Below are 12,424 nucleotides of genomic sequence, written 5' to 3' on the forward strand. Positions count from 1 at the left end.
CTACCTTCGCTTGATTTAGGTCTAAAACATAAGCTACTCCGACCATGATTTAAATACTATTTTAGTCCATGTTACTCTTCATTTTTAGTTCATTTTGATTTTTAAAGTGGTTATTTTGATTCTTGTTTGCAAAATTAACTCTTGAATACAAAGTTATGGCTATATTTTAAGAAATGGTGATTGTGATGGGTAGTCCTTTTAAGGCTATTAATAAGTATATAGCAAACATTTTTTAAAAAATGGTATATATAGCAAAATTGATTACTAATAGACTTTATTGTTGATAGACTCCTTTAATGATATGATCTATTGTTGATAGACTCTGAGAGCTGAATCTAAAATTTTCTATATTTGCAATTTTTTTTTTGCTTTGCACTATATCTGTTAATATTTTGGACTTGATTGCTATATTTGCAATTTGTTCCTTTAAAAAATTTAGTGAATGAAATGTCATGCTAACAGTTTTACAAAAGAAAAATGAAAATGAAGGGACTAAAATGATCATTTTAAAAAAAATATAGAGATCAAAATTATAAAATTCGAAAGTGTAAGGATGAAAATCAATATTTTAAAAGTTGAAGGACCAAAAAACTTCTATATCTAGAAGAAACATAAAATTTATGTAACATGTGTATAGCTGGCAAGGTTTATGCTTTATGAAAGAAAATGTATAGTTTAAAAGGTAGGTTAAAGAAATTTGAATGTGTAATTTGGAGTGATTTGATTTGAAGTTGTAGTGTTAGATGTAGAGTAGATATTAGAATAATTGAAGTTTGAAAAGGGAAGAGATTAAGAGAGTAAACCAAGTTGAGTTAAATTAATGAAAGTATAGTTTAATGAGATGGTGGGAAAAATAAAATGTAAATAGAGAAATTCAAGTGGATTATTTTTTTTAAAAAAAAGGAGAGAGAGTTGACAAGATCTACAAGCACTAATAGGACAAACCCGTGCTATGAGGATTGTGCAATCAGACAATAGAAGTTCCACAAAAGCAAAGAGAAGAGAAGGTCAAATTCAGAATCAAATGTAACATGGGCTCCACTATCTTCCTCAATTTGACCAATTGGGGTTACCATTTTCTTCCAAATTTACAATATGGGTTTGTTTTAAATTCATTTTTCACAAATGGGTTTCTTACACGTGGCCAAAAGATCAATTCTTTAACCTGAAAACCATATACTTATTGAATTATTAAGTGATGTAGTTATGTTAATAAATGTAGGTTTATAAAAAGGTAAAGGAAAAAGAGAGGGAAGTGAACAAAGAAGGCAAAAACAAGAAAGAGCAGCGCATCTTTCTCTGCCTTTCTCTGCTTTTGATGGGCTTTTATAACATAAACAAAACTCTTCCCGCTCTCTTTCACTGCAAAAAGCAAACCAACCGACCCCCATTTTCCTCTCCTTCAAACTCATAAAAAAGTGAACCTCGAGAACAAGACAGAGAGAGATTGAATAGGGCTTTTTCTTAATAAAAAAAATATATATTTCACAAATTAATAATAAAAATTCATAAACGTAATCCCTGTACAATTCTCTTATTCCAACTCTCTTTCTTCCCACCCTTCACTTTCCAAATCCCCATTTTGAATCTTTCTCTAACAACATTTTTCTCCACTACCTATATACCTTATCTTCCAAATCTCTTCATGTTCAAAGGTTAAAAAAGAAAAAAGAAAAAAAAAAAAATTCACCCCATGAAAACCAAAGCAATGTGAGGGAAGAACCCTTTCAATACCAAATCTCCCTCTTTCTTGCATTGAATGTACAAATATAGTAAAGGCTTTACCCCCTTCTTCTCTAGACTTTGGCTGCTCTGCAAAATCAGCCATAAACACTTGCATGTGCCAATGAATGTCAAGCTTTTTTCACAACTTGTAATTGGTATTTGACCTCCTACTCCATGCAAGTTTCTTACACGAACCTGGAGCAATTGAAGTTTCGCGTGCAACCCAACTCTTCAAGTTGTCTGGTTGATCGAAGATTCGGTTGGGAAATCTTTTATCAATTGGATGGTTTAGTCACACTCCTATCTTCTTTCTCTTCACCTGTCCTCAATGAAAATTCTTCCTATGAAGTCTCGGAATCTTTTCGAATAAAGCTTTGGGTCGACTGCTGATATTGAGATCGGATCAACTTGTAAGGATTTGTACGCATGCTCCAGTTTCTTGCTGATGTCGTAGTCCTGTAAGATGTCGATGATCCCAAAATACAGGACAACTTCATAGATTTCACCACTCCTTGAAGGGATCAAATGGCTCGTCCCACCAGGGGTATACTGATCAAAGTCACTCCTTCTAGCCATTCGCTCGGCTCTTGCTGGCATATTGGCTCCTAACCTAATTAAAGGTTTCCTGGAAGAATGGTCACGTATCAGGTTAAAAATCATTGCACATCTATTTCAAAAGCATGACTGATTAAAATGTTAAAATATTGATCCATGCTGATTGTATAATTCAATCTAGTAAGTCATAATAGTGTTCAATGGTAGAACAAAAACAGTAGAAATGGACAAGAAACGTACTGGCCAGCTAAAACTCGATCCATATCCTGCAGCTCTGCTTCGAGAAAGCGACAGCCACGCATAAACTTTTCATTCTGATAAGAATCTTTATAACCTACAAGATAGAGAACATGTGGTTTTTAGCTTATCAAATCCCCCAGCTTATATTTTCACATGACAACGTTGTGGAGAAAAGATTATATACCAGATCGCAATAGAAATGGTGATAAGCCCATTTTGTCATATCTATTCTCGTCGCGGAAATGAAGACCAACCAGAAGACTGTAATCCATGATTCTCTCAGCTTCCAAGAACTCACAGTCTCGGTTAATTTGCCTGTCATATTTTCAAAACGTTAATGTTAAATTTAACACCGAGTAAATAAGATTGTAAGAACCATATATTCTGGATGTAGAAACTTACTTGATAAATTCCTCGAACCAACTTTGCTGAAGGCGGAACACAAAATTAAGATCAAGATCCTTCAGTGTAGTGGTTTCATCAATCTCTCCTGCAGGCTTATCTGTTGTTCGGCCATGGGAGGATCCCTTTAGATCAAAACGTCGATGAATTCGGTATTCAGAGCAGAACAAGTTGCCCATCACGATAAACCGTGTCTAGTTACACAACAAAAGATTAAGTTAGAAGCAAAATAAATTATAACAGTAACATATCTGAGATACATAAAAAAGCAAAGTCCAGAGAAACAACACGCACCTTTTGGCCACCAATTGGTTTTACACAATGCACGCCAAAGAATTTGGTCACAAGAGAATTCTCGTAACGACATACATGGTCATGATAACTTGGCAACATCCTTATGAGAACCTGAAAAGAGATGGATTAAATTTCATCAATGATCATCCTCCAACATATCAGGCAATCCATCAAATGGAGCAAAAGAACTTGTAACAAAAAAAAAACTACACCAAGCTAATCAGAATCATATGGGATTATGAAGTTGGACTTAGAGACAATAACCGACCTTCACTTCGGATTTCTTCACCGTCTTTATCATGAATCTATCATCCTGGGTTAAGTAGAAGGAACTTCCACTCTTTCCAGGGGAAGAGAGCTCTCTAAGGGTGTCATTTCCACAAATAGCTAGCATGTAATCAGCAGGATCAACCCGAAACAAGTCCCTCAGATGTCTACATTACACAAGGATTGCAAAGAAAGCTTAGTCACTGACTGAACAATATATAAATCAAATTGAACAGAAACTTGGAAATTTCAATACCTGAACACCAAGGGACAGTAATCCTTCCATCGAAACTCTACGGATTGATGAGGGGGCGTAATTTTCGATCCTTCCGGTGGAAATCTCGTCCAGAACTTCTCCTTGGGATCGAAATCACTCGTCTTAAGGTTCCGAAGAATTGAAGCGTGCTTCCCAACAGAATACCTACAGAAAATCCAATCAGAACCAGAGCATAAAAAACCCTAAAAACATGGTCACTCGCATACCCAGTAGGAGAAACGAGCATTTCAGATGAACTAAGGCAACTCATTCGATTATTACCTTATACCCTGTTGGAGGTTGAGCATGAGTTCGTAATTCTTATGGCCCTTGGAAATCGTCTCCCCTGGTTTCTTCGCGTCATTGGTTAAACAACAAGGAGTTCGTTTAAACTGTCTAAATCCATCTCGATACAACATCGAAGCCTCCACATTATCGAGTATATCACAAGTGATATCGCCGGCTTCCCCGTCAGATTCCCAAATGCAAATCCTCGGAAAATTCCTCTCCGTCAAAGAGCCTCTGGCAGCGTCCACAGAAGATCTTTTCCTGAATGTTGCGGTCAGATTCTCACCCTCAACAACCCCATTGCTTTGGATTTTCTCTTTCGCATCAGGCGAATCGAAACTTCCGTTGAATTGCTGAATTTTCATTTCCTTATTCCATTCACTGGTGTGGCTACTCCCGTCAAGAAGACTGAAAACCCCATTACCCTTCGGAACTCCGTTCTCCCATTGACCTTCGTACCTATTCCCGTTGGCCCAAATCAAAACCCCCTGACCGGACATCAACCCGTTCTTCCACTCACCCACATACTCGTTCCCATTCTTCCAGACGTAACGGCCATTTCCGTCTTGAACATTCCGCTTCCAGGTTCCATCGTAGAAATCGCCGTTGGCGTAGCGTTTCTGGCCGAAACCGTGTTTCCGATCTGCACTCCATGAGCCACGATAGGTGTCGCCGTCGGATCCGATGAAAGTGCCAATCCCTTCCATCCGACCCGACTTGAATTCGCCTTCATATGTGGCTCCAGAAGGCCAAGAAAATTTCCCTTTCCCCGAGGCCTTACCCCTCTTCCACTCACCCTCATACATGCAGCCATCAGTCCACAAATACTTACCCGATCCGTGTGGCACACTCCCCAAGCAACTCCCAATGTACAGATCCCCGTTAGGAAGGTGCTTCTCCACAGCCGTCGGCACAACAATTCCAGTGCCGTCGCCGGAAAGAGAGTCGAGAGAAACCGCTGTGGCTATGGAAGGAGTGGTTGTTAAAGTAGTGGGCGTGACCCTTCGTGAACTAGCTTGTGATCGGCTACGATTTACAACGAGAACCGGAGGAACGGCGAGCATCTGCATCTGTGTGATGGGTTTTTGTGAATCTTTGTCTACCTTATCGTCATCGGATTTCTTCTTCTTGTTGGTAGAAGAAAGGATTTGGTTGGTGTGATCAGACGGCAGCGCGTCTCGCATTTTCCAAGCGCATATAAAACACCCTTTTGCTGAGTCGCTCGATTACTTCCTTCCTCTGTACCTCTCCTCCCTGCTATTCCCTCCGTTCGTTAGCTCTGCATCTCAGAAGGGTTGGAGAAGATTAAAGATAGTTGAACAAAATTTCCGGCTCATTAGTAGTATTATCTCTGTGTGTATTGTTTGTGTGTCGTGCAGTTCTTTCCACGCTTTTCGTAGGCGCTGTGATGAGAAAATAGGTGGGAAGGCTAGAAGCTGAACAGAGGCCGAGGCAGAGATGAAAAAAGAAAAGAAAACCAACAAAGTAAATAAAGGGGGAGAGGAAACGAAAGAACAGAGTTAAACTTAAAACTCTGAAGAAAATATTTAATTGAGGCGGCTTTTTGCCTTCCTGGGGAACTTGCTCTTCCTCCCTTGTCTAATCCTACTACTGTACATATTTAGCAACTACTCATTGGATAATTCTTTTTTTTTTTTTTTTAATTTAGCTTATAAATATTTTTTCAATTTTATTTTTTATTTACTTTCTAAGATTCTATATTTGATTTTTAAATGTTTGTTTTTGTTTTTGTTTTTGTTTTTTAATTTATTTTTTATAATTAGTCAGTCCATCTATAATTTTTTTAATTTATTAGAAAAGAAAAAATTAACGATAATAACTCTTTAAAAGTAGCTTTTAATAATGGATTACTATTACTACAAGACTTTTGGAAAATAATTACAAATACGTTAAATGTAGTATTTGATGCGTTATACGTAACTAAAAAGGCGAGAGGTTTTAAGAAGTTTCTATGGTTAAACTTAAAATGAAGAATAATAATAAAATAACTTAATTTTCATTTATATATATTTCTTTTAGCTAATTTTCAAGTAACTGATATATAAATATATAGCAACAAATTGACCAAAGTAGTTTTATTCTAGCAAATAATGAATTAGTGGATTTGGATGCGTAAGGCCGAGAATACCCTCCGCATGCGGGCCGAGGAAGAGGGCAAGGGAGGAAAATACAAATATGTTGGACGTTTTTACAGATTTGCCCCTGTACTTGGTTGTAAATACAATAATGCCATTCATGAGGCTTTGGGGGAAAATGTTCCGTTCGCGATCCAAGGCATCATTGTTTGATTTGCTGTTGCTGTGGGCCCCGCTGTCTTCTACGCTTGATCATATAATAATTAAAAATTATTTATATATAGTTAATAGTTTAAATTTTAAAATAAATAAATAAAAGGGTCAGAAATTATTTTCAAATTTTACGTTCCGTCTTCCCACCTAATCACATCGCATGTTACCTTTGCTTATTATTATTAATCGAACAAAAGACAGAATGTTGGTATTTTCCTAAGTTATATTGTGAAAAGAAGCAATCTTCCTAAATTGATGTTTGAATTTTTATATAATAATTTAATAATCTTTTTTACTTTTTTTTTATTTAATTTATGCTTAATTCGAGATTATTGAAGCTTTTTAAATACTTTTTTTTCCAACTATCTTTTGAAAAATCAACTATGATGATAAATAAATTAATACTTAGTAATTTTTTTACCTTGAAAAAGAAGGTTTTAATATTTGGCAAATCAATACTTCAATTTTTGTCATTCAACCACCATACATCACAAATTATTTCATTTGTTGTTAAAATGATATATTTAATACCTTAATTGTAAAATGATAATTATTTAAAAATGTATGATTTAAGTTGCAAGTTTTAAACAGTTAAAAATTCTTCTAGAATTACTTTTGAACTCTGAATAAATCCAAATATAGAGGTTTATTGCATCATTTCATTATAGCTTTTTTTTTTCTTCTTATCTCTTATGGCTCAAAGTATAGAGAGAATACAAATTTACAACTCATATTGAGATTATTGATCTTCAACGAGAATTTTTTAGCTAGTTAAGATATAATTCAATTTAATTTTGAATGAATATAGTTTTTAATAATAATTTTGAATGAATATTAAAATGTAATATAGTTGAGAGTAAGCTAACTTCTAATGTTAATTGGTTATGAGTTTTGGAAAAAAAAAGAGATGGATTTTCGTATTGAAAGAGAGAGAAACTTTCTTTCCAAAAAGAATATGTTTGGTCATGGGTTGTTTCAAGAGCTAAGCCCTACTCATAAAAAGAGAAAAAGTTTAAAAATAGAAAAAGAAAAGGGAAAAATAAAAAGAAAAAAAATGGTTGAATTTTGAATTTTGACTCATGTGGCCAAAGTTCCATTGGTGAAGATGTAAATAGCTTCGGATGTTGACTACTATCAAGTCTGGTTTCTTTTTACAAAGGTTTTGCCTTTTTCTTTTTAGGAAGGCTCTCTTGGTTATAAAAAAATACATTGTGTGTATTGTAACAAAATTATATTGACTCGTCAATCAAATACGTGTCCTTATTCTTGTGCGAGAAAATATCTCATAAATTTGTTTTGTTATGATAGCACCTAAAATGTGTTATCGTAGTACCTTTAATTTCACTCGTTTATGAAGTTTAATGTACTTAGGGAAAATTGTAGTTTGAGATTTTAAGGGAAATTTCAAGTAAGATCTTTTAAAAAATTTCAATCCATACAAGAAATCCCAATAAATTTATTTTTTCAAAATGTTTTCTTTTAAAAATTTTACTGGTAAAAATATGGTGAAAAACAAAATAGAAAAATGAAGCTTAAGGTTTAAAATAGAAGTTGACTGTGGAAAATTTAATAGGAAAAAAGTAAATCGAAGATACTTGAACAGGGTCAAAATGATATTTTTATCATGTGGGACCTTTCACTCAAAATCTCATCAAGTAAAATAGTGATTCAAAAAATGGTAGTTTTTAAAAAAGAAATTAGTTTTGTAAGATGAAATTTTCTTTTAAACTAAAAAAAAAAGTAATTTCCCATATTTTTCTAGAGGATAAACATTAAAAAAGATAGATAAATAACAAAACATATTTTTTCTGTGAAAATATAAAACCTAATGATTGTAAATAATTAATTTAAAAATGAAGTTTTTAAAGATCTTTTAAAAAAAAACATCTTCATCTTACTATTTTAAAAGGTGGTTTAGGAGAAAAATCATTTTTAGACAATTTTGTCCAAATTTATATTACATGATGTGATATATGTCCCTCCTACTTATTTAAACATTTACAATATTTTCACAGAGCTTTTTTGTTTTATTTTTTGTTTCTTATTTAATTTAGTTGTAGCATTATTTATTAATAGTATCACTGTAGAATCACGAATTTTGTACAGGGAACATTATGTAATTAAAAAATTGCAAAAAATGTAAAAAAGAAAAAACATAACTCCATAAATTAACTAATTTAATACATATTACAATTGTATTATACGAGTTTTCATGTTTTAAAATCGAACAAAATTTCTTAAATTGAAAAATAGGATTATGAGGTTGATAAGGACATTGTAGTAAATATGCTCTACGAACTTAATCTTAAATATTATCATTATGTTTATAAATTTTAGTTCTTAGATCAGGATCTGTAGGTAATTCTCTTGATTTCTATATAAGATATATCAGTATCAGAAGTAATTTTTTTTTAAGATGATTATGTGGTTTCTATTCTTATTTTTCTTTTAAAATATCTCTTTATATTGATATAGACCCTAAAAAAGTATTATGATTTATTACATAGATCTAAAAGTATGAAAACTCAAAAGATTGAGAAAAAATCGAAAACTTTTGTGAATGGTATGATACGTATATCCTGACGAGAAACAAGAAAATTATATTGTAATTTAACTCTAAAATTAATTAAAATAAATATATACTAAAAAATACAAACTAAAAATTAAGTAAAAAAAAAAAAAGTTAATAATATCTTTTGAATGGTGTCTTAAAAGTCTTTTTTTAAATACTAAATTTTTTTTTAGGCAACCGCACTACCAAAATTTGATTTTAAAATAAATTATAAATTAAAATTACATAAACAAGATTCAAATCCACACCCTTGACTATCAAGTTGTGCCTCATTACACCACACTAAAATTTCTATAAGAAAGTTGGTTTTTTATATATATATTGTTAAATATTACTTAAATTTTATATTCAAAATATAAAAATTCGAGGAAAGATACGTGTCTTTGGTCCCTACGTAGCTTCGTGGATTAATAGTATTTTACAATTTTGTAAAGATGTTGTATTTTCTTTCTATTTTTATTTTCTATTCAATTAATTAATGATTCAAGTTACTTATTACTATTTTTATTTTATCATAATGGTCATAATGGAAACGTTTTTTTTTTTTGATTTTTTTCACAACACATGTTATTTAATTACATTAATTGATAATGAATAATTTTATGGCTTGAAAGCCGAAAGGTCAACCAAGGAAATTTGGTTAAGAGGCAATATAAAAAGTTTTCAAAATAATGCAATAAATTTTCATCTTTTCATATTTTATACCCAACAAAATTGAATAATTCATCTAAATATCTTCTATTCTCTATAGATAGTTTCATGCATTTGTAAGGATGTTTATTGCCAGACAAAAAAAAAAGTGTGTGTATATATATATATATATATATTTTGTTGATACCAAAAATTGCACCAACGATTAATTTGTATTTTTTTAGGGAGAGTAATTTGATATCCTACCAAAAATGAGTAAAGATAACATCAATGTGGTGTTGAGCCAAATTCACTCCATCACTCAAGTTAGAATTGGGTTGAATACAAATCAACTAGTAGAAAATTATTATAAGTTTTAAAACGTACTTTTCTTTAACTGCGACTCCAGGATTATATAGATCATCCATTTAATAACAAAAAGCTAGCTTGACTTTTCGGCTTCCAAGTCATTACCAATCTTTAATTTACCCATTTTCCATCTGAGCCATCATTATCTGACCTGCTAAACAACCTTTAGTGTGCTCGATTCTTGGCTAGAACTCTGATGTTTGATTCACCAATTATTATTTGCAATGTAATTACATCTCTTCAAACTATTATGCATGGCTAAAAGGCCATGCAACACCCTTTACCTCAATTGGGCTAAGCCCAATTAAGGACGAACTTGGTTGTGGGGTCGGCACCTTTTTTTTAAAAAAAAGCTGACTTCGCTTTGAGGTCAATCGTACTTCACAGCCCGACTGCCAACCCTCACGAGTTGGCTTCTTCAAAATGGGGGTTCGACACTCCCACTTTATATAATTATTTTTTTATTTTTATTTTTCTATATATACACACACACACATATGTATGTATACAAACGCATACATACATATATTATTTTGCATAGCTAAGATGCATATTTCACAATATTGCTTCTAAATGGCTAAAACCCACCCAAAAGCTAATTAGTTTGGCTTCCTAGCTCGAGCTATTTTCTATGTTTGACTTGCTTTTCTTAGCTTGGTCTTCTAGCTTGACTTGCTCTCTTAGCTCAAATGGGTTAAGCGAATTAAAGCATTTTCTCAGCCCAACTACCTTTGCCTAAATATTGGCTTTAATTAAATTAACTAGACTTAATTTCACCCTCTACATTTGTCCTTCTCTCGAATTAGGTTATTTATAGTCTTTAGACGGAGCCTGGCTAAAGAGTTCTTTCTCAAACCTTAAGGGAATCCATTGCTTTAGCTTAGCCTTGGTAAATTCTTCTTCGTTTTTCGTGTCAAATTTCTTTATAAAAATGATTCATTTGGCTACCAAAATTCAACGCACTCCAATCTTCATCTTTCTTCCACTATTACTTGAGATAATTTTCTACTTAGTTTATTCTTATTCATGGAGAACACTCTAGCCCTAGCTCATAGGATCGATCTGTTAACCGATTTTGACGATATCGACTTCGTCCCCAAGGCCTTGAAATCGTATTCAGAAGGAGTATGGATTCCGAGATGATGATTTGGCTTCCCAGGTTTCTCCCTCGGGTCCCTTAACATTCTAAATTCCCTTCAAATTTAACATTTCTGACTCGGTACACTTGAAATTCCCTTCCTTAGGAAAGGATCCTATAGGGATTGGTGTCCTAAATCTCTCTTGTATTCTCGTGGTTTGTAAACTCTATATAAATAAATTGTTATTATAAAATAATTTTTATTTTATGAGCATACACCCAATCCAGTAAACAAAGATCCTAGATTATTTTATGTAATTTAAACATATATGTAGAGACATACACATGGATCACGTTTAAATGATAACCTAAACGGTCTGTAGTAGATGAATAAGGTTGGATACCTTATCCTGATAACACTACGGATATGATGTTGGTCGTATCTATGTCTGTGAGATGTTGGGTTATATGTCCTAAAGCTCACAGTTTGTAAACTTTAAACATATTTCTATTTTCAATAAAGATGTTATTGAGACTATTTTATTAAAGTTGTTATTAAACATATAAATTGAATTTATAGATTCCTAAATCCAATAAACTAAACGAACTCATGGTTGTAACATGAATATTTAAACTTTATATAGAGACATAAAAAGGTTTAAGTTTAAGTAGATAGCCAAAACGGTCTATAAGTAGGAGATAACGTTGGATACCTTATCTTGGGGACACTATGGATGCGACTCGCTTTGTATAATGATACAAACGATATGATCCCAAAGTCGTTCATGTGGATATATGCGAGTGGGGACATCCTAAAGTAACTTTTATGATCCCAAAGTGACTGTTTGCATAAGATCGGACCACGAAGTAGTCACTTTTATTAATAACGACTGTTTACTGTTAAAATTGACTGTTTCAATTCGATAACCTAAGGTAACTCGATCTCAATCCTAAGCTAACTATGAACTTCTGTTTATTCAAGAGTATTCTTTAATTTTCATGGGTGAGAGTGACTCAACATCTCCGCTCAATAAGCCTCACATTTTAGAAGTAAGATCGGATAGATAGCTAGGGACATAATCCTGCAATACGAAATTCACTCATTCCCATTTTCGGGTTAGCAGATAGGTTGTTCCCTTAAGTACTGATTCCTGGTCTTGAACAAAAAAGGCATCACCCTCTCTATGGCTGAGAGGGCCTTGGTTTATTTGTAGGACCATAAATCGATTTTTTATTAGAGAGTCAGAGGAGACTTAAGGAGCAAGATATATTACAGGGATAAAACAGTAATTTTCACATAGTTGTAAATACGAACAACTTGTGAATAATCGACTTACTTATTATGGTTAAATCAAGTGGACAAAAATATGTCTACAGCAAGGAGAGTGCAACTACTGAACTATAGTGTAGTGTCTCGATAGTTAACGAATATTGATTAA

General features: G+C 33.0%; 1 protein-coding gene across 1 annotated transcript; it reads right to left on the reverse strand.

Moving 5' to 3' along the window:
- Window positions 1-1,458: 1,458 nt before the first annotated feature.
- Window positions 1,459-5,668, reverse strand: PIP5K2 (phosphatidylinositol-4-phosphate 5-kinase 2). Its single transcript, XM_039018812.2, has 8 exons — window positions 4,022-5,668; window positions 3,740-3,904; window positions 3,485-3,650; window positions 3,217-3,327; window positions 2,923-3,116; window positions 2,705-2,835; window positions 2,521-2,614; window positions 1,459-2,350 (listed from the first exon to the last, which is right to left on the reverse strand). The coding sequence occupies exons 1-8, from the start codon at window positions 5,209-5,211 to the stop codon at window positions 2,041-2,043; spliced, it is 2,361 nt and encodes a 786-aa protein (XP_038874740.2). The 5' UTR covers window positions 5,212-5,668; the 3' UTR covers window positions 1,459-2,040.
- Between the last annotated feature and the right edge of the window lie 6,756 nt (window positions 5,669-12,424).

Source organism: Benincasa hispida, chromosome 12 (genome assembly GCF_027475165.1).
Source record: "Benincasa hispida cultivar pf3 chromosome 12, pf3_genome.v1.1, whole genome shotgun sequence".
In the NCBI taxonomy this organism is placed as follows: domain Eukaryota; kingdom Viridiplantae; phylum Streptophyta; class Magnoliopsida; order Cucurbitales; family Cucurbitaceae; genus Benincasa; species Benincasa hispida.